Source organism: Cuculus canorus, chromosome 3, assembly GCF_017976375.1.
Source record: "Cuculus canorus isolate bCucCan1 chromosome 3, bCucCan1.pri, whole genome shotgun sequence".
Lineage (NCBI taxonomy): Eukaryota > Metazoa > Chordata > Aves > Cuculiformes > Cuculidae > Cuculus > Cuculus canorus.
Window position 1 is genome coordinate 73,880,569 of NC_071403.1, and position 23,338 is coordinate 73,903,906.

Below are 23,338 nucleotides of genomic sequence, written 5' to 3' on the forward strand. Positions count from 1 at the left end.
CCATTCTATGATTCTGTCTTTCTATATACATCATACTGGGGATAAAACTGAGGGATCACAAGGTTCAAGTTTGATGGCTGATGTCCAGTGAGGACATCATTGTCTGTCTTTTTGCCCCCAATCCTGGATCCATGCGTTCTTGAATCCACTTCCTGAGTCCAGCTCCCTCCTAGCCTGGATCCCTTACATGTGCTTGCTCTGCAGCATCAATGGTGACAAAGTCATCAAGGGATGGCAGGCAATTTCATATATTTGTATGTATCTCATTATTTTCTTATTAATAGTATTTTCTTCACCATCATCATTATTATTGTTATCATTGTTATTATCTCCTTACAGCTGTTTCCATTTTAGTTTCCAAACCACAAGACTTTTTCCTCTCATTTCCCTTTCCCCTTTCTCTGAGGGTGGGGAGAACAGCTTCAGTTGAAAAAGACCTTTAAGTTCGTCAAGTCCAACCATCAATCCAGGCCTGCAGAGTCTACCACTAGACTATGTTGTCAAGTACAACATCTACTCATCTTTTAAACACCTCCAAGGATGGTGACTCCACCACCTCCCTGGGCAGCCTGTTTCAATGCTTGACAACCTTTTCAGTAAAGGAATTCCTCATAATTTCTAACCTAAATCTCCCCCAGTGCATTTTGAGGCCGTTTCCCCTTGTCCTGTCACTAACTGTCAGGGAGGAGAGATCAACCTCCACCTTGCTACAACCTCCTTTCAGGTAGTTGTAGAGAGTGATAAGGTCAGCCTTCTTTTCTCCAGACTAAACAACCCCAGTTCCCTCATAAGGCTTGTGCTCTTAAACCCTTCACCACCTTTGTTGCCCTTCTCTTTTCTGGGCAACGTCTGCCAGTGCCTAATCACTCTCACAGGAAAACATTTCTTCCTAAGATCTCATCTAATTCTCCCCTTTTTCAGCTAATTCCCCCTCGTCCTGTCCATGCCCTCCCTGATGAAGAGCCCCTCCCCAGCCTTCCTGCATCCCCTTTCAGCACTGGAAGGCTGTTCTAAGGCTTCCCCAGAGCCTTCTCTTCTCCAGCATGAACAAGCCCAGGTCCCTCAGCCTGTCCTTGGATGGGAGGTCCCCCAGCCCTCAGGTCATTTTCGTGGCCTCCTCCAGGCTCGCTTTAACAAATCCATGTCTTTCCTGTACTGAGGACATTCCTGTATTGCGCATTTAATGCTATGCAATAACTACAGACAAGTATTGTTTACTTTCCCTTGTCGATTAATGCTGGAATTTCCAGTGCAAACACCAAGTCACAGCACTTAGCAATAAAGAACAGAGGTCTTGGCAAGAAGGGTAGGATCATTACACCGCTATCACACTGTGAATCAAAAGCTACGGATTTCAGCACACCACCACCAATAAAAATGTGGCTTCTTACAGCAGACTCCGAAAAGCACTAAAGTCTATTGCACTTTTGCTGGTTTTATGTTGTTTTCAAACAAAAAGGCATCAGCTTTCCAAATCAAATCTTAGCTCCAGCCTACCACGCTAATCACCAGCATTTTATTTTATTCACTGCTTCTACAAAGCAATCCCATTCAGGCATATTTTGCAGGCAAAAACAGGAGTAAATGGCTTTAAAAGTGATGTTTGCTTCACTTACTTCAATCATAATATTCCTATGTTTTACAGTACCTTTTGTGCTGTAAAATGCAAGTCCCACTTTGGGCTGCAGCAGAATACAGCTTCTTGGGAAACTCTTCTGTTGCACATTTGCTGTTTCATACCATAATCGCGTACTTTGAATATGACTGCATACAGAATCACAGAGTCATTTAGGTTGGAAAAGACCCCTAACATCATTGAGTCCAACCATAAACCCACCACTGCCAAGCCCCACTAAGCACCACATCTCCATGTCTTTTAAGTACATCCAGGGATGGTGACTCAGCCACTTCCCTGGGCAGATGTTCCAATGCATGACAACCTTCCAGTGAAGTAATATACAGGTATATATCTGCATATCAAGTCAGTAAACACAGTTCTTTCAAGGCAGAAAAGCTGGAGGTTGCACCTAACCTGCACCAAGCCTAACAATATTCCAGAAGCATTTTGACAACTCCCTGAGACACATGGTGTAAACGCTGAGGTTGTCCTGTGCAGGGACAGGAGCTGGACTCAGTGATCCTTATGGGTTGCTTCTTGTGTGACATTTGATGTAATATTCTATAATCGGGGCAACAGCAGATAAACAACTGGCAATACTGGAAGAAAGGCAATGGGACGGATGACATTTCCTTACCACATTTATTTTGGTATTCATATACACTTATTCCCCCACAGGTACTGACAGACCAGTTCATATGATTCCCCTGGTTGGGTTAAGGCACCCTCAGGTTTAATAGCAACACATTTCATTTTGGTTGAAAGGAATAATTGCAAGTAAATAGTTTATATGTCTACGCGACTGAAACTATTGCTGTCATTTAAGGATCGGAGAGATTGTCTTCACTGAACAATATCCTGTTACAGAAGGAATATCATCACAATCAAACCACTTTGCTAGTGCTACTAAGGGCGGTTAGTATTACTGTGAAACTTGGTCTTTAATCTATTCACAGGTCTGATTTCCTATTTGTTGCTATTACTTAAGGGAAAATATATCAAATTACTTAAACATCAAGAATTAAATAATTAAAAACAGTTTCACATACCTGCTTAGAAACATAGAATCATAGAAATGTTTGGTTGGAAAAGACATTTAAGATCATTGAGTCCAACCATATCTGTCCACTATTAAACCATATCCCTAAGCCCCTATTTTAAATCCCTTCAGGGATGGAGACTCAACCACTTCCCTGTGCAGCCCCTTCCACTTGCCTGCTTGCAAATAAAATCAAATAAAAAATGTTGAAAGTTGACATTACAGCATCAAAATAGAACTAAAACTATAAAACCGTATCCGATGACAATCCAATACAAGTTTAAAAACTCAAGCTAAACAAACAACGACAACCACTGCCATGTGACAGAAAGTTTCTTAAATGTTCCAGCCCAAGCAACAATAAACAAAGGTGTAATTCAAAATCACCCTCACATTCCTTGCTTGTTCCTTTCTCCAGGAGCGTTTTTATTTTTTCAATGTCCCTAGAATAAATATTTTTGCTCTTAAAAAACAATGGAGAGCTGACACAGACTATTTTTCCCTTCACATTAAAAACAGAAATCAGAAAAATGCAATATATTCAATATTCTAAATATAAGCTGAAAAATTAATGGCGGAACAAATTAGACAAATTTAATTCAATGTTTCACATTTGCTCATTTACCCAATAAATAGAAATGGAAATTGAATTAGTTTATTAGAACCATTAAGCTAATATAGTTCTGTTCCAGAAATGGATCATATATCGCACTTATGACGAGATACTCAACAGAACTCTTTCTCAAAAATCACTTCCCAAATACAATAAATGAACTCATAAGTACCTGCAATATTTATAATACTTAAATAATTAACACTTCCTAACAGCTGATGTAGTCTCAATACGCTCTTTTAGAGCATTTCAACTCCATTAGCATTTAGACTACCTTATGGCTGTCAGGATAGGGTAGGGAAAAAATCACCTGAGAATAATGCAAAAAGTATACAAATTCTCAGTCAGAATGTAGTAGTACATGGAAACAGGACAAGAGACTTACAAGTTACCCAAAACAAAGCTTGGTGCAAAGAACAACTGCAATTGCAAAATGCAATTCCAAGCACAATTACAGGCTGGGCAGAGAATAGACTGAAAGGAGAACGATTTGGGGTTACTGGTGGATGACAAGCTCAACGTGAGGCAAAAATGTGCACTTGCAGCCCAGAAAGACAACTTTATCCTGAGCTGCATCCAAAGTGTGACCAGCAGGGCAAGGGAGGGGATGCTCCCCCTCTACTCCTCTCTTGTGAGACCTCACCTGGAGTTTTGCTTTCAATCCTGGAGTCCTCAGCACAGGAAGGACATGAGTCTGTTAGAGCGAGTCCAGAGGAGGCCACAAAGATGATCAGAGGGCTGGAGCACCTCCCTTACTAGCTGAGAGAGTAGAGGTTGTTTAGCCCAGAGACGATAAGGCTCTGGGGAGACCTTAGAGAAGCCTTCCTGTACCAAAAGGGGCTACATAAAAGTGGAGGGGCTTTTTATCAGGGAGTGCAGGGATAGGATGAGGGAGAACACATTTAAACTGAAAGAGGGGAGATATAGATGAGATGTCAGGAAGAAATGTTTTCCTGTGAGGGTGGTGAGGCACTGACACAGGTTGTCCAGAGAAGTGGTGGGTATCTCACTCCTGGAGGTGTTCAAGACCAGGTTGGATGAGGCTTGGAGTAACTTGATCCAGTGGAAGGCATCTCTGTCCCTGGCAGCGGGGCTCAAACTGAACAGGCTTTAAGGTCCCTTCCAACCCAAACCATTCTGTGATTCTATGATTTCTCTGCACCTACAAATAAAAATCCCAGGTACAATGAATAGTGTCTGGCTTTGTAGTAGTAAAAGCATTGCAACAAACTCTCGAGCAACAACAAAGGATGTATTCGCAGCCTGATTTAAACTGCAATGTATCTGCAGAAGCAGAGGGAACATAAAATGTCCAGAGATTACCTAGAGCAAAAGCAAACTCCCCTGAAAGAGACCTAATACATGTGTATTTGAGTACAATCTTACACGGGTTTTATTCAAAAAGCATGCTCCTGTTTTTGTAGGCAGGTAATTTGTCAGGCATAAGGAATGGTTACCATATCCATAAGCACTGACATCATTTCGGGAAAACCTTTAAACCTGTGCCACATGCATCGTCGGAGCCAGAATTGCTGCCATCTGCACGGTGGTACCGGCTGGCACTGGGCATCTCCAATTTCATTATTGCTTTTCCCCTGCAGCTGCTCTGCCAGCCTGAGGCGCTGCACAAATACCATGCAGATCATCTCCTGGATATGCAAAAAAATCATTTTATTCTACAGGTTTAGAACAAAGCAGTTATGAGGAGGATACAGATCCCACATAGAGGTAAACACATACACACTAAAGAAAACACCTACCTCAGTTATCACCGAAATTATCCTTTCCCACTGCAGTGATTTCCCATTCCTTAGGTTTTGCTGTCACCTGCTGGCACACAGGAAAAGAGCCTTAAAGCACTAAACACAACTCTGTCCCTGCTCTGCTAGCTCCATCCTACCCCGTCCTCTCTGAATGCAACTTGGTGTTTCTATTACTGCAAGCAAGTAGACTCAAAGTTTTAGAAAAGCCATTATTAGGGTCTTTTAAAGGTTCAGCCTTGACATAGTAACATCTACCATAGGAGCTATTTGCCCCTGAGTACCTCAGTCTTTTGCATACACTTGTGTTAGTGTGAAAGGAGTAACAAACAGACATATGAGGTCCAATACCAGAAAAAAGAGAGATTAACCCTATAGTTCAGGAACCAAGAGTGGGAGAGGAGAGACAAAGAGATGGTTATAGAACATTTTCTGACTTGTCACAGTGCGAAAGGCCTCAACTGGACCACTGTATTCTGTACTAGTGGACATGTGGTCAAACAGAGACATATTCTTGCCTTCTGTGGGAAAATGTGGATGTGCAAGAGTGAACAGCGAGGTCACATCAAGGCACCACACCAGCTCATAATGCTTTGTCTGTTAAATAGCTTTTAGCTCATAACGACATCCCTGTGTTTGAGCATCCACCATGTTCATCAGATCTGGTTCCTTCTTTCCAGAGATCCAGTCAGTGCTCAAAAGAACCTATTTTTTGTCAGCAGCCGTGAAAGCCAAACTTACGGAGATCCTCAACAGCCTCTCAGAAAATGACTTGAGGAATTGTTTTGGACAGCATTGTGTGCAGCCGTCTGTCAGCTCAGAAGGGAACTGTTTTGGAGGTGATCATCATTCATTTTCTTAATTTGTTACATAAAAAATTTTACAGGCACAATCTTGGGCACTTTTTTATGTCAGACCTTGTCTACTAGCTCCGCAGAACCACAAGGTTTTCAATCACCCATGTGAAAGGAATCCCTGTTCTTAATAGGAAAACAAAGCTTGCCATTGTACCTCAGCTGACACTGGTTAACATTCCCCCATGACCTAAACACGAGGGAAGAAACAAAATAGACATAGATAGCAAAGTATTCTCTTACTCTAAGAGTATATCTCCTCTCCTTACATCAGGACTGACCCAAAACTCCACACGCACCAGCGTTACAATACATTTGTTTTATCAACAAGAATTGGGTTTTGTCTATTCAGTAAGTGGAGCAACTCTAAAACATGGTGGGTGTGAGGTTGACTGCAAGTATTGAAGTATTTATTGGTGTCCTCAGCACAGGAAGTACAGAGGAGGCCACGGAAATGATCAGAGGGCTGGAGCATCTTCTATATAAGGACAGACAGAGAAAGCTGGGATTGTCCAGACTGAAGAAGAGGATGCTTCACAGAGACCTTCTAGCAGCCTTCCAGAACTGAAAGGGGGCTACAGGAAAGCTGGAGAGGCGTTCTTTATTAGGGAGTGTGGGGATAGGATGAGGGGAAACACTTTTAAGCTGAAAGAGGAGAGATTTATGTAAGATCTTGGGCAGAAATGTTTTCCTGTGAGGGTGGTGAGGCACTGGCCCAGGCTACCCAGAGAAGCTGTGGATGCTCCATCTCTGGAGATGTTCAAGGCCAGGCTCGATGAGGCTTTGAGCAAACTGATCCAGTGAAAGGAGTCTCTGCCCATAGTAACCAGATTGGAACTGGATGTGCTTTAAGGTCCCTTCCAACCAAAACCATTCCATGATTCTGATTAACGTTGTCCCTTAACATTTATAAACACATGAAACAAACATGCCTTTTTGTTAAACAAGGTCATTTTCAGTATTATAGGAAAAAACACCACTTCAGACTAAAAACCTGATTTATTTCACAAACAGAAATCAAAAACTCACCAACGCACTAGGAACCAACCAAGCCTAAGAAATACCAGGCAGAGGAACAGAGACAGGAATACCAGTCTCCTGTTTTTTGCTTACAGCTCACTACAAGCTGGAAAAGCCATGGGACAGGTAGCAAGTTTCTAAGCCACTGAACTGCACTTGGAAAAGTGCCCTCTCCTAGGTTTTGCTGCTAGGAGAACAGGGCATAACTTTAATTACAGTAAATGGCATTTTTGACAAAGTGGGCTTGGCTGGTAGTGTTTTTTTTGAGTCCTGAATCAAATCATGGTGCATGAAAACACGCTGTGCACAGGACAACAGAAAGCACCTATACAAAACACTTCGCTGTCCTGGGTATTCCCAGTTCCCACACCTGCATACCCACCAACCACAACCACATCCCAGTTTATGGTGAGCTTATCACTACATCTCCCACACAAGGCAGGAAAACTATACTGATTAGAAGAGACTTGAAAAGAGCATGTCATCAGGCCACTGGGAGAAAGCACCACTGAGTGGAGAGCCAAGCATCAAGTCCCCTCTATCCTTGACCAATAGCCACTCCTTTATCCTCTATCGCTGTTTAAATACAGCTGCAAAAATACTTCTTGCCTCCACCAAGACACATCTATACTTTTTCTTTTCAACCTTTTATTGTTCTTGTTGAGTTTGCCTTCTACCAACTTACCTTTTAGGATGCAAACAGGCTGTGGGGCTCCCTTCATGTCCTTAACTTCTCAAGAACAAGTTGCAGAGCAGAAGACAAGATTTCGAACACACTGGAGCGTGGGATGCTTAAGTTAGAGGAGAGAGGTCTGAGGGCCAGTTCTCCACCAGCCCCACCGGCACCTGAGAAGAGTCACTGACAACCTTCCTGATGGATTTGCCCTTTGCAGCCCATCAGGTTCTCATTCCAGATGAGGGAGACTCTGAAGGGACAAGACACAACACACGTACCTGGAGGTGAAAATGATCCCCTTGTGACAAGGCCGGGACTTCAGCCAAGCTGAACTGCATGTAATGGCCAGGTGAAATAATGATCTAATTATTAAAGGTAAGACTAATTGTAACATTTCAACCCATCCTGGCTACTCATCATTCCTGTTCAAACGCTAGGTTTGCCAAGTATTTACTTCAGCTTCACGTACTTTAAAAAGCCATGTTATGGTGCAGCTCTGAAACTCTCCTGTCCTGGTTTGACTGATACTTTACTAAACAAGCAGTTACAAGCAAAAAGCTACAAGGGAAAAGTTTAAATGCAGTCTTTCATCTCCCCTGAAACTTCCTCAGCTTTAACACCCACAGGAGAGCAGTTTCACAGCTGCTTCTCAGCTCTCGTTGTTTGCCAGCAGCTTCCAAATGCTATTCTGCCTCTGATGAATGGGACAGAAATGCCAGCAGGCTCGTGATGCAGTTTGGGGAGCAGCTGCTGCGGCATTTTGATGGCCACTATAAAGTAGCTAAAGGACTCTGATGCAGTGGAAAGAGCAAAAGGTATCAGGACAGCAACCTGACTTCCAAGCTTCCAAAGAAGAGGGTACATTAGTGACCGCTGGTGGATATGGGATGCTGGTTTCTTGGCTTGTTAACCCTCCTCAGTGTCACTCATGTTGTCACACACTTAGGGAACGCAACACACAAACACCAAGAGGCGCTCAGCTGGCATCATTTGTTTAATAAAGTCTTTTCTGTTCTTAAAAAAAGTTTACAAGACAGATGTGTTCCACGTGATAAATGACTGGTGGCCAGTCTTCCCTGTTAATAACTTAATCCATGCAGAAAGACTGGACCACCTCACTCGGTTGAAGGTAGCAGCTGAACAACATACCAAAACCTACACAGATCTACACGCTGCCACGGGGATGGAGAGCACATGACACCACAGAGCGAGATCAAAATACAAGCCTGCTTGGATAATTTCCAGAATTCAAGTGTAAGTTTAAGGAAAAAACCCTGATTTATCTTTGAAATGGAGTACTGAGAGTGAATGTTCCGCTACAATCTGCCTACAGTCACCCTTGACTCAGCAGTCGTGAAAACACATACACAAAATGGTACAAGTCCTTGTTACTACTGACACTACACACTAACAACTGGATCTGATAGCATTGCTTTGGTTGTTCCGATACAGAATGATACGGGTTTCTAATGTCTTAGTTCTGTTTCCCCATTTTCCATTCTTTTCCAAAGTCGAAGAGTGGTGCCAAGGTGAATGCTGGATCTCTCTTCAAGAATCCAGTGTAGCTTTTGAATGAGGGACTGTGAAAGGGAAACAAACAGGAGCATTACTATAGGCAGAGCAGGAATACAGCAGGATTCCTTCAAATTCCATAGGGAAAAGAATCTTTACATATTGTCACAGCAAGAAAATTAACACTAGGTTATCAGTGTATTGCATTTGAGAAATGTTCAGCTCAAAATGTTCGGCTCCCTGGATTTTCAGATGCTCTTGGAAAGGTGAGACTGACCACACCACCCCACAAGGCCTGCAAACCACTGCTCTTATTTCAACACACAACCCAGAAACAGTGAGAGAAACCTCGCGTTCCTGTAATATAGCAGCAAGGCCAAAAGTTTCTGAGAAACAGCACCTCGTTGCTTTAATTTCTAGGAACACATTCTCCTTGTTGATGTGCCTGCTCATCTCCAGTATTAACATAGGAAGGTGCACTGAACATAAAGCCAAGGTGAGCATAATTCCTGGGATTCCAGCTGGAGTACAATATGACAATTCACTTTTGACTGCAACACAATTATTGAATGGAACTATTTTACACCACTCTTGAAGCTGTCCTGCATGAAGCCAGGGGAAAAAAAAAAAAAAAAAAAAAAAAAAAAAAAAAAAAAAGCCTGTGGACTTGAAAGTTTCTTTGATCCCTTTTTCAGGTCTATACAAAACAAAGTAGCTATTTCCAGAAACCTACGCAATGCTCTATGCAAATTTATTTATATTGTACCACATAGATAACAAACTTCTATAAAGAGAAATCATCCCCCGATGTCTGAACACCAGGGAAATTCAGGGCTTATGTTTAAAATAAAGCAATGTTCTCAGCAACGCATGATACTGAATTGTAGAAAGCACCAGCCAGACTGAACTGTAGGGACAGCAAAATGAGAGAAAGGTTAGAACTTAACTTTCCAGAGCTATTAATAAATAAACTGCATAGCCAGCTCAGGGCTTCAGTCTTTAGATGAGGAAAATAATACTTTCCTGATCCTTGGAGGTGATCATTGCCAGGTTGAATGAGGCTTAGAGCACCGTGATCCAGCAAAAGCTGTCCCCATCCATAGCAGGGGAGTTAGAACTGGATGGGCTTCAAGGTCCCTTTCAACCCAAACCATCCTAGGAGTCTATGATTGGACATGCTTGAAAGTTCAAAATCAGCTATGTAGCTTTTTTGAAGGAGGAGGGGAAAGGAACACTAGGAAATGTGTCCTGAAGATTTAAAACTGGAAGAGTATGAGAAATACATATCTACATATGTAGATAACCCATGAAAAAGGATTCAGGTCTCTATTCAGACAGTCTAATTAAATTCACTCAGGTCCAGGCATGTCGTCTTCAAGTCAAGTGCCTGAAGGGAAAGAAAATCCCAGTTCTTATACTGAATTTGAACAGGAAGTCTGTCTCTCCATACCTGGCCTAATGTTCTTGTTAGATGGGGAAGGTACATGAAATGGCCTGTTATCAAGTCCTTCTGGGAAAGAACAGACTGAGAAGAGGAGAGGTAGGAACCATGATAGGAACATGCCATTCTGGCCTGTCTCCAACTTCCGAATGCTTTCCACTTCCATTGCTGGGGACCACATGTTATTTGGGGATTACAAATGGTGTGGCTGTTCCAGAGTGACCTGCCCACTAGGTAAAGACAGAGAGAGCAGCACAGCCATGTATCTCCACTCTGAAGAAAACAAAGCAGGATTCTGAGTTAAGTGTCGCAAGACCAACATTTCAGATTTCTTGAGTCTGCCTGGAAACAGTCATGCTGGGCTGGACTCACAGATGCACATCTGCAGCCAGGCACATGGCTGGGAAGAGGCTTTCACCTGCTCCTACACTCTGGAATGCTGACTGCCAACAGAAGCAGGGGTAACACACAGGCACGATAACCATAATTTCACCTTTCAGCATTCCCAAAAATACTCTGTGTATGTGCTGCTTCAAGGTTAAAGACTGCCAGGCAGGAGGACACAGCTTTAGAGGAATGGAAAAGCCAAACCTGAGGCCTGCTTTGGATGAGCTAAGGCTCTCTTTCCGAAGACACATCTCCTTCTGCTCCACTGCTGGCGCTGGGGTCATCCTTGTTACGGGGGGCATTTCTTTCTCTACTTGACTCGGAGGGCACCTTGGTTCTGATCTTCTCTTTCCTTTGTTGCTGTTTTTCAAGTTTTGTGAGCTATTCAAGAAGTGAGGAGAGTGAGAAAACACTTCAGGGAATAAAATAATTTCAGAAGACATTTATGTAAAATATCATAAATGTGAGCACAAAACCTGTAGTTCTGATTCACAATATCGACACATGCATCAATAAAACAAGAAAGGAAAAAAAGCCCAAGACTTAAATTTTCAGGATTTTGGAGAAAACAGTGAATTATCACCATACACCAACATGATCACCTCTGAGCATAAAAGAGAAGGGCATATATTCCAAGGATTATCCTCTTGTTTCCAGAGTTCCTTCTCTGCCCAACACAATCGGCAAACATGTAAAGGAATAAAACACAAGCACCAGAAGAGGGAGCTGGATTCCACCAAACTGGTTTTGTTTTGGATGTTAACTGGCAGTTTTGTAGTTTCAAAGTTCCTGACAACAGATGCATCCCAAGTGCATCCATCCAGCACACAAGAATAAATTCATCTTAGTCTTTATACAGAGAAAGAGATGTATGAGCTTTAGCATCACCTAGGACATCAAATAACCATTTCAAGCCAGCTTGGACAAAAGTCTTGGCTAACACTGCCTTAGACCTCAGCTAACGCTGCTGTGCCACCTTCTCAGCAGCAACACTTTCAACACTACTAAGAGTTAAACGAAGTCATAAATAGCTGTCACTTTGACATCCCACTCCCATTTTCAGAGATGCAGGCTGCAGTAAGCTTGGGGGACACTGAATACCAATAGCTGTTTAAAGCCCTTCATTTTGTGCACTTTATATGTCAGAATAATATCTGTATTTTCTCTACTGTTTTCATAGCTTCCCTGAGATAAAGTATACCAGCCATAAATCATAATTTCATGGTCAGAAGTTCTCTTCTGAGGTGAAATCATCACAGAATAAAATGAACTAGATTATGTGTGTCAATTATGATCTAGATGGCCTCATGGACAGGCTCAGATGGTTGGGCTTGTTCAGCCTGGAGAAAAGAAGGCTGTAGGGAGACCTTATAGCAGCCTTCCAGTACTGAAAGGGGCTGCAGGAAAGCTGGGAATAGACTTTTTAGCAAGGCCTCTTGTGACAGGACAAGGAGTGATGGTTTTAAACTAAGGGAGGGTGGATCTATACCAGATATAAAGAAGAAATTTTTTACAAAAAACGTGGCGAAACACTGGCATAGGATGCCCAGGGAGGTAGTGGAGGCCCCATCCCTGGAAATTCAGGGTAAGGTTGGATGGAGCTCTGTGCAGGGAGGTTGGACTGGGTTACCTGTAAAGATCCTTCCAAACCATTCTATGATTCTGTGATTCTATGGAAGATGAATACAAATACATCAATCTGAACTCCAAGTCAGTAAGAACTGAGAGCACAGACTGCAGAGCCTTGGGAGGAAGCACAGCATTCCCTTGTTCCTCATCCCACAGACACACCTTCCTCAAACACCTCCACATATGTACTTCAGGCCTAGCACAGAACATTCTTAGCTGGCTGTTTCAAAACTAAAAATAGTTTATTTTTCACTAAGTGAAACAACAGAGTATGGTGTATGTGTTTGTTGAGCATGATCCAGTCCTCAAGTCACATACACAGATGTACCAAACACACTCGGCACGATCCAGGCAACATTTTAACTCCAGCACCTGAGAGTACACACAGTCCTCTTCTCCCAACAAGCCTATATACACAGCACAGGAATGTTAAAGGTAACAGAGAGAGTGAGAGCATCTGCGAGAAGGAAAACAAAAGTTTATGAGCCCCTAGTGTTAAAGGTACTCCACCTTACTTAATGGCACTCCCACGGTCTCTATCCAGCTAGGTTTTATTTTTGCCAATAGTATTGGGGTCAACCAGATGCTGAAATCAGAAACAGGGTTTCAGTGATCTTCGTGGTATAATGCTTTACCAGAGGAGGGCAGGCACACTGCATTAACTGTGGGCTGCCGAGATCTGAAAGCACAGTTCCTAGATTTCAAAACATAGATTTGTACACATTTAAACAACTCAGTGAGCAGGCCGTGCATATTCATCACTCCCCACTGGCCCTCAAAGCAGCAGTCAGTAACTGCAAAGTACCCCCAACACTGAGCCAAGCCACAGCCAAACTTGCAGCAACCACATTATAGACAGATCATCATAGAACCATGGAATGGCTTGGGTTGGTAGGGACCTTAAAGATCATCCAGTTCCAGCTCCCTGGCCATGGGCAGGGACACCTCCCACTCAACCAGGTTGCTCAAAGCCTCATCAAACCTGGTCTTGAACACCTCCAACGATCTGGATGAACGGATTGAATGTACCTTCAATAAGTTTGTGGATGACACTAAGCTGGGAGCAAGTCGTGATCTGCTTGAGGGCAGGAAGGCTCTACAGAGTGATCAGGACAGGCTGGATCAATGGGCTGAGACCAACAGTGTGAGATTTAACAAGGCCAAGTGCAGAGTCCTGCACTTGGGACACAACAATCCCATGCAGTGCTACAGGCTTGGAGAAAAGTGGCTGGAAAGCTGCCTGGCAGAGAAGGACCTGGGCGTGTTGGCTGACAGCTGACTGAACACGAGCCAGCAGTGTGCCCAGGTGGCCAAGAAGGCCTCAAGCTGTGCCAGGGGAGGTTCAGATTGGACATTAAGAAAAATTTCTTCACCAAAAGGGTTATCAACCACTGGAACAGGCTGCCCAGGGATGTGATTTAGTCACTATCCCTGGAGGTGTTACAAAGATGGGTAGATGAAGTGCTTAGGGATATGATGTAACGGAGGACAGATACAGTTGGTCTTGATGATCTCAAAGGTCTTTTCCAACCTAGTGACTCTATGATTCTGTGACACTGAAATTAATTTTTTTCCTGTGAGAGTGGTAAGGCATTGGTACAGGCTGCCCAGAGAAGTCGTGGATACCCCATCCCTAGAGGTGTTCAAGGCCAGGTTGGATGAGGCTTTGAGCAACCTGATCCAGTGGAAAGTGTCCCTACCCATGGCAGGGGATTGGAACTGAACGATCTTTAAGGTGCCTTCCAACCCAAATCATTCCATGACTCTGTGAAATATTCTAAGTGAAAAGTGATAGAGAAGTTAAAATTTAAGGTGTGGGATCTCTCCACGTTCAGCAGAGAAATCACTTTTGGCTACACAGTTCTAAGAAGTTTCTTAAGGCATAAATAATAGACTATTTACCCATAATTTGTTTCATAGATTTTCTCTAATCAAGATCCTGTGCCATTTAAAAACGAAAGTTACTTAAATGTCAGTCTGGAGAAGCTCCACTCTCATTCAAAACAACAGCATTTCCAAGGGGTATTCCATTATTATTTACTCCTTGTATCAACCAGGCATAGCCACGCTGCTTTACAGCGCTGTACAGACAGGCTCCCTAACAAAGATCTGCTCCAATGCTTTTATTCTTCTCATCCCTCCAATCTTTTGAGCTGGCACCATGCCACCTCCCCAGGCACCTCTTCCTGCTCCATTTCTGCCTGGCTACTTCTACAAGCTACAAATCCCTACAAATAAACCAAAGTACATCTCCCTCAACTCTCGGAGCACAGGGCGCTGTTAACCTGATCTCAGCAATGAACACAGCAAACTCCATCAAGTCAGCACAGAAATCTGCTACACTCAGTGCTGACCTCTGTAATTATCCATATGGAAGCAGGGAAGTTCAAAAGGAATTAGCCAAAATGGCTTCATCAGTTAAGGCTGGACATGGGTCAGCAGCTTCTTGTACTGAAGTACAGTTTCTAATCTGCGCCTTTATTTTGCCTTTCAAGCACAATTCCTTGTATATCAGACTTACCAAAAAGGTGCTTTCAAAATTCAACTAAATGCCACCTATTTCTTCTTTTTATATTATTCTACTCACATATCCAAAATCCCCCAAAATGACAAGTCTTCAGGCAAAGGCCAGGTAATCACCAACACTTGCTGGTGTAAGGATCTACTGACCCCCTTCATACTACCAAATCATTCGCTTACTGTTAAATCAGAACACACACACACCTTGTCGCCTAAGGATGACTTTTTTTTATTAGTTTTTCCTTAATTAATTCTGTAAGTGACTTATTTCTACCTCTATACTACAAGGAATATAAAAATACATTTGCATTAATTAATCCAAATGTATTTTTACTAATTACATTGCTAAGGAATTATAAAGATCAGATCACCAATTACAACCACAGACAATTTCTCAAAAGAAAAGGATGTCACATCTGATGACACACAAGAGCTCCTCATTAGCAATTGTTTGTCTAATCTCTTTCTGTTAAAACATCACGTTAAACACTGCAGGATGGTTTATTTATCTCATCTTGCTAACGCAGAAAGATAAACCCACACCACCTCTAAGCTGTCGTTCCCATCCTACAAGCAAATCAACAGACTGTATGACAGCAAAAAAAAAAATCAACAGGTGGGGAAAAGGGAAGAGAATGACAAATTTAAATTGGTTCTTCCCCATCACACATCTTGTAAGATGGGTGAGAGATGATGGCGCACGTCAAACAATATCAACAGAAGATGCTTAAGAGTGTCAGAAACAGCAGCATCTCTGACTGTGTGTGTTAAGGTCCCAATACAAGCTACAAAAGACATCCAGTGACACTTAAAAGAGCTGCCAAGTAAATGGGGTTCTTTGAAACATGGCAGAGATTAAATTCTTTGTGCATTCAAAGTGTGCACGGCTGGATTGCTTTATCAGTATTTGTGCCACTGTAAGAGCTCATCCATTTATGTGACAAATAAGGATCCCCCATATCAAGTCTCGCAGTGAGATGGAACTCAGGGCGGTTCAGGAAGCAAGTGTGGACAACACACAGCAGATGGGAAACAAGTAAACTTATATTACTTATTCTTACACACAGAACGGCCAGTACCCACTCAGACTGCCCACATAAGGACTCTGACCTCTTTTTCACAGGGTCCAGGCACAGGCTCAGTAAGAAGATACCTGGTGTAACCTTACCTTAGGACAAAGGGCAGTGCTCTGAGCACATCCTGCACAAGAAGCCTCAGCTTTGCTGATGAAATGAGGTTTGATGAGGAAAGGAAGGCAATCAGCAAGTGAGATTGAAGCAGAAACAGACATTCACATTAAACAAAGATTTCATGCTAGAGAAAGCTTGAAAACCAGCATCCTTTCCAGTTTTCAGCCCACGTTACGGCCACAAGGAAGGTGTTGTCAGATGAGAAAAGCAGACAGCTGTGCACTCAAAATCCTTAAAGAGCCAACACTGTCCAAGAAAGATACAGAACCTTGCAGAATCCTGCACGCCCTGATGATTCCTCTTGGGCTACTTTACATCTACACCAGGGGCAAAAGCTCTCTCAGTGCTCTGCATTTCAGTCAGAAACTGCACCATGCCATCTTCAGTGATTCATCCACCCTTATTCCAATGACTCCCACTGACTCCTTGAGTAATAAAGACTAGTCACCAGTTTCGCCCTAGAGACCAAACCATCATGGGGCTCCATCTCATAGTCACAGGCAGCAGGACAGGATGCTGCCATCTATCCTGCCACTAATGCCCTCACTGCTGGCTATCATAAATGCTGCTACACAAAGGATACAGACACATGCACCTAAATATGGCACTTGAAAACAGTGGGCCACAACACTCTTGAGGGTGAATGAACAGTTCAAAGGGGATATCAAAGCACTCCATTTCTCTTCTATTCAGCTTTCTGCAGACTATTTCCCAGGCAAATCAAGCAGCAGTTCAATCCGTGCAACTGGCAATAAAAGTGTTTACTTCTCCAAGCAGTTCTCACTCCAAAGGCAGAACTGCTCCTCCTAATTATGCACAGTTTAGGCTGGGCACATTTTGTGCTAAAGCTGTGATGGTACAGAAAGCAAGCCCAGGAGCAGATGTAGTTCTTTCAGGGGCTAAAACATCACAAAAGGATACAGAAGAAAATTTGGAGGTAGAATGAAACTGACTCCAAACCAAGATACCTTAGCAATTTAAGGCAACAAGTGATACTTCCCTATGCTTCCCCATGCTCTTTTCCCATTAGACTCCAAACAACTTTAGTGGGATATTTTGAGACATGCAAAATCCCCACCAATTACAGACACCGGTTGCACTGCAATTACCACAGAACCTATATACAGGCTTCAAAAAAGCAGGTATAAACGCAGGTGGCTGGCTGAAAACCCTGAATATCTGACTTCTAATTCATAAGGACGATAGTCGGATGGCCCCTCAAGGACAGATGCCATCAGCGAAGTGATTTTATCTTGCTGGTCAACTAGGCAGCTTGTAGGATCACTGTCCACGGGACAAACTGCAGCTACAAAGATTGAACAGACTAGACTAGACTAGACTAATTCCTGCCAGAGGCGACTCACAACAACCGTCTAGTCCAACTGCCTGACCACTTCAGGGCTGGGCTGACCAGAAGTTAGAGCAGGTTATTACAGGCTTTGTCCTAATGCCTCTTAAACACAAGCAGGCCTGGGGCATCAACCACCTCTCTAGGGAGCCTGTTCCAGGGTTAGACCATCCTCTTGGTAAACAAATGCTTCCTAATGTCCAGTCTAAACCTGCCCTGGTACAGCTGTGAACTACTCCCTTGCGTCCTATCACTGGATACCAGGGAGACCAGCACCTCCCTCCTCTTGTCCAGTCCTCAGGAAGCTGCAGAGAGCAATGAGGTCACCCCTCAGGCTAATTTCTAAACTAGACAAGCCCAAAGTCTTCAGACGCTCCACATAGGACATTCCTTCCAGCCCTTCCACCAGCTTCATTGGCCTCCTATGGACACATTCAAGGACCTTCACATCCTTCCTAAATTGTGAGGCCCAGAACTGCGTGCAGCACTCGACGTGAGGCCACACCTACATCCAATATAGGATAATCACCTCTTTTACCAGCCGTTTGTGCTGTGTTTGATGCACCCCAGGTTGAAGTTTGCCCTCTTGGCTGACAGGGCATTGCTGACCTATACTGAGCTGCTGCTGGCCAGTAACCCAAAATCCCTTCTGCAGGGCTGCTCTCTAGCCTCTCCTCTCCCAACCTAACTTTGTATACAGTGTTAGATCATCCCAGACGCAGAATCCAGCATTTGTTCTTGTTAAAATTTCATGCCACTGATGATTGCCCAGCGCTCTAATCTACCCAGATTCTGGATAGATTGGATCTGCAAAGCATCTTGTCCCTCAGAAGAGTGAACAGCACCTCCCACGTTGGTATCATCAGCAAACTGGCTCATGGTGCATTCAGCTCCTGCATCTACATCACTGATAACTGTATTGAACAGAACTGGCCTGAGAATTGAGCCTTGAGGAATCCCACTGGGGACCGGTCATCAGCTAGATGTAGCCTCATTCACTGCAACTCTTTAAGCCCAACCATTCAGCCTGTTCTTCATCCAGCACACCATGAACCAGCTCATCCTGCAGTTGAACAACTTGTCCAGAAGGATGTTGTGAGGGACAGTATCAAAAGCCTAACTGAAATCCAAAACAACAACACCCATCGCCTTCCCTTCCCCCTCTATGCAAATGACCTTCTTGTAGAAGCCAGGGAGGGTCTTTTTACAAGGGCATGTATTGATGGGACAAGGAGGAGTGGTTTTAAATTGGAAGGGGGAAGATTTAGATTAGACATTAGGAAAAAATTCTTCAAGATGAGGGTTATGAGGCCCTGGCACAGGTTGGAACTGAATGGGCTTTGAGGTCCCTTCCAACCCAAACCATTCTATGATTCTAGAAAGATATCAAATCAGTTAGACAGGACTTTCCTATCGTGAACCTGTGTTGACTGTGCTAAATGACTTTCAATAGCACCCAGTACAATCATCATAATTTTTCCAGGTCCTGAGGTTAGATTAACAGCTCTGTAGTTTCCAGGGGTTTCCTTTATGCCCTTCTTATAAATTGGAATAACAATTTTAATGAGTTATACTAGTTAAGTTATACAAACAGGGTTGGCATAGCCTCACTGGCAATAATGATCTCTCCCCCTTCTATTCCAGCCTGGAAAAGTTGGTCACTGTTGCTCTTAGAGAATGAGAAAGCATCATCATTGCATCTGGTTTTCAGTGTGGCCTGTGCTGTTCCTCAGCAGAGCTAGCCCTCCTCTCCACTCCAGACTGAAATTCAGGATATAAAATTGCTCTACTCTTGTTTCTAAGGAAGAGGCAGCTCTTCAGCTCATTGTTCTGCCCAGCCACCCACACGCAAAAGCCCCTAAATGTCAAGAAACTTCACTAAAAAAAAGAGGGGGAGGTGTGCAGGTCCAGACACAATAAAAACACAATCAATGAGTCCTGATTAAACATCAGCTTTAATGATGAGCAAGAATAAAGTCTAAAAAGCTGGTTTGCATTACACATGCACGACCCTTACAGGACAGTAGGCAGCTATTGACTGGTCTGGGGACTGAAGAAAACATTGCAATTACTTAATCTTTCAGAGGCTTCACAGGAAGCAGAAGGTCATCGTGGCCAAGGAAAGCTAGACTGCTTCCTTAAGAGGAATGCTACAAATTCACCAAGGAGGCATGGCTTATACATCCACCCTCTCCAGACGGACCCTCCAGCTCACTTACCTGTTTAGGGTCAATGGTGGCAGCCGGGGACTCCAGTTCTATTGTTACAGGACCATCATTCTGGATGTGTACCTGCATGTAGGCACCAAACTTGCCATCTGAAAAGGGAAGAGACCAGAAATGCTGAGGGTTCTTTAGAGGATAACAAGTACCACATCTTTCCCAAATGTGCTACTAAAAAGGGGAGAAAAAATACATACAAGGACAGGCAAGTAACGAAGTACAGAAAGCTACTGAGGAAAAGACAGCTCGTGTGCACCCAGATCTGTGGTCTGACACTCAGTACACAGCTCAGCACAGCAATGTTCACAAAACAAAACAAGTCCACAGATAATGCTTCAACCAAAGAAGTGTGGCCAGCACGTCAAGGGAGGTGATTCTCCCCCTCCACTCTGCTCTTGTGCGATCCTACCTGGAGTAGTGTCCAGTTCCAGAATCCCAAACATCAGAAACATATGGTACTGTTAGAACCGATTCAGAGGAGGCCACGAAGATGATCAGAGGTCTGGAGCACTTCTGCTATAAGGACAGGCTGAGAGAGTTGGAGTTGTTCAGCCTGTATAAGAGAAGGCTGCAGGGAGACCTTAGAGCAGCCTCCCAGTACCTGAAGGGGGCCTACAAGAAAGCTAGGGAGGGACTTTTTACAAGGGAATGTAGTGGTAGGATGAAGGGCAATGGTTTTAAATTGGAATGGGGAAGATTTAGATTAGACATTAGGAAGAAATTATTCATGAGGGTGGTGCAACACTGGCACAGGCTGCCCAGGGAAGTTGTGGATGCCCCATTCCTGGAGGTGTTCAAGGCCAGGTTGGATGGGACCTTGAGCCGCCTGGTCTACTGGGAGGTGTCCCTGCCATGGGAGGGGGGTTGGAACTGGATGATCTTTAAGGTCCCTTCCAACCCAAACCTTTCTAGGATAATTAAGGTGCTTGCAGTTCATGATGGGCAGGATACCTCTCACAGGCAGAAGAGGAAATCTAGAAGAATGGAACAGCCTAGCCTAGGGACCCAGTCCAACTAACTAGTTGATCTTTTTAAGAAACCTTTTGTATGGGCAAAAGATAAAAAGATTCAAAGTCTGTTCTGAAGCATTTGACACTGAATGCTCTACAACAGAGGACGCAGGTGTACAACTCAGAAATTATTGAAGCAGACTGGGACTATGTTCTGCATCCCTGCCACCCCATGAGCTAGAGCTACGAGCTCTGGCAAAGCAAAATCGATAGCTTTGCACAAGAGTCTACTGGCAGTGCTGCAGCAGCCAAGGAAAGGTTCCTGGACGGACCACTGAAGAGTCACAGCAACAGAAACACCAATGGGAAAGGGGAAAGAGCATGATTCAAGGAAGTATTTGAATGAAAAGGTATGTGATTTACTGAACAAAGAGCTGCAAAATGTTACCAGCTGCACTCCTCAGACATTTTCTGCTCAAGCAGAAGAGAATGAATGCCCAGTGTCCCAGCTCACAGTCTCTACTCAAGCTCCTTTGATCCAACTGATCACACGTACATATGCCTACACTGAGCCAGCTGCGTATATATCAATACAGATACATTCAGCACTTACAGAAACATAGAACACAAGAACCTACAAGCAACCCCAAATCCTGCGCTGACTGATGATGAAGGTCCATTTGTGGGAAATATGTACATATATACAATGCAGACCCCTTAGACACTCAGTCTGCTCATCTGCCCGTTGATCCTGGCCTCCCCACATGCTGGCACCTGGGGATACAAGCCCCTGCAGCCTGCAGCCCTGCTCCAGCAGCTGGCACAGCCCGCCCTTGCACGCATCCACACACACACGTGCACACACACACAGATATCACACCCACATCTCCCTCCAGCTCCCTGGCAGTTTGCTGGGCACCTCAGAGACACGCATTTATACACACAGAGGTCTCACCTGTAGAGACCCCCAATATCTCCGGCAGCTGGCCAGGACTACTCTAGTCCCTCTGGTAGCCAGCTCCTCCTGTGGTCTCACCTTCAGATGCACAACCAGACCCAGATCACCACACCTTCTCACCAGCTCACCTTGCTGAGTGTTTGCTCACTCATACACCCATATATCGAACCCATGGTCCCCCTTCAGCTGCTGCACTCAGACTCCCATTCACAGACATGCACACAAAACAGTGGGTCCCTCAGAACAGTTAAAAATGGACATTACTAAGAAGACAAGGCAGACTATGATGATTAGATGCAGGGCACAGCCACAAGAGTACCAACCAGTCATTGCTTACGTGTGGCTGGCCCTTTTTACACCCATATCTCTTTATTTTCCTATGTTTGTTCCTCTCAAAATCACCTAGATCCACCTCCTTCCTTAGTTTTGGTTACTCACCTAAACAAAGGATCATAGAATCATTGAGGTCAGAAAAGACCTGTAAAATCGTCCAGTCCAACTGTCAGCCCAACACTACTGTGCCTAGTAAACCATGTCCAAAGCGCCACACCTACACACTTTTTGAATACCTCCAGGGATGGTGACTCCTCCACTTGCCTGGGCAGCATGCTCCAATACTTCACCACTCTTTCAGTAAAGAAATTTTTCCTAATATTCAACATAAACCTCCCCTGGAACAACTTGAGGCCATTTCCTCTCGTCCTATCACCTGTCACCTTGAAGAAGAAACCAGCATCCACCTCACTACAACCTCCTTTCAGGCAGTTGTAGAGAGTTATGAGATCTCCCCTCAACCTCCATAGTAACATCACATAGTAAGACTTGTCCATCCCTGAAATGTCTCCTCCTGCATGTGTCCTGTATCCTTTGGCAGAGACCCTGTTAGTCTGAACCTTGCTCCTTAGAGCCACACCTGGACCACAGGACTGAGGGTCCCCCAGGACAGCCTTGGGAGGGGCCTGGACATGGTTTGTGATCCTTTGAGTCCAAACTGGGTTCCTCTGCCTGCCTCTGCACTGCTACGTGTGTGCGCAGACCAGTCTGTGTCACACAACCTAACAAGAACTAGGAGTAGAAAATGTTTTCCCATCTAAAAACTCTGCTGCAAGGTCAGTTCCACCTGGAGGAAGAGGACAACTAAGGCTGCGGTGGCATCAAGGAATGGCACATCCAAAGGCACTGGCACATCAACAGTGACTGCTTTAAAATTTGCAGCTGTCTTGAGTGGTTAAATTGGGTAAGTAGAGATACCATGAGGCTGTTGGTATTCCAAGAAAGGTGTTCCCCGAATGGGTAAATCAGGTTATTAGAAACGCCTTGAGGCTTTCGTCATTCCAGGAATGGATCAGTGTGCCCTGAATGCCACCTGACAGTGCAGAAGAAAAGCATTACTAAATAGCTCCAGAAAATAACAGAAAAATTACAAGACAAAGCATTACAAAGCAAATAAAAAAAAATTAAAGAGACCTGTTCTCATTTTATAAGTTTGCAGGAGTCTGGAACATGCAAAGGGTCCTACTGAGAAAAGACTTCACAGCAATCAAAGAAATAGTGATTATAATTTTCCACCATAGTTTTCAAACCCTTTGCTACGCCTGATA

General features: G+C 43.9%; 1 protein-coding gene across 1 annotated transcript in view; it reads right to left on the bottom strand.

Moving 5' to 3' along the window:
* Window positions 1-2,248: 2,248 nt before the first annotated feature.
* DTD1 (D-aminoacyl-tRNA deacylase 1) overlaps window positions 2,249-23,338 on the bottom strand; it is a 33,102-nt gene continuing 12,012 nt past the window's right edge. Inside the window, exons 4-6 of the mRNA XM_009562539.2 lie at window positions 19,827-19,924; window positions 11,125-11,301; window positions 2,249-9,160 (exon numbers count right to left, since the gene is read on the bottom strand). Of these exons, the coding sequence (XP_009560834.1) occupies window positions 11,146-11,301; window positions 19,827-19,924 (254 nt within the window). The 3' untranslated portion in view covers window positions 2,249-9,160; window positions 11,125-11,145. The remainder of the gene's footprint in view (window positions 9,161-11,124; window positions 11,302-19,826; window positions 19,925-23,338) is intronic.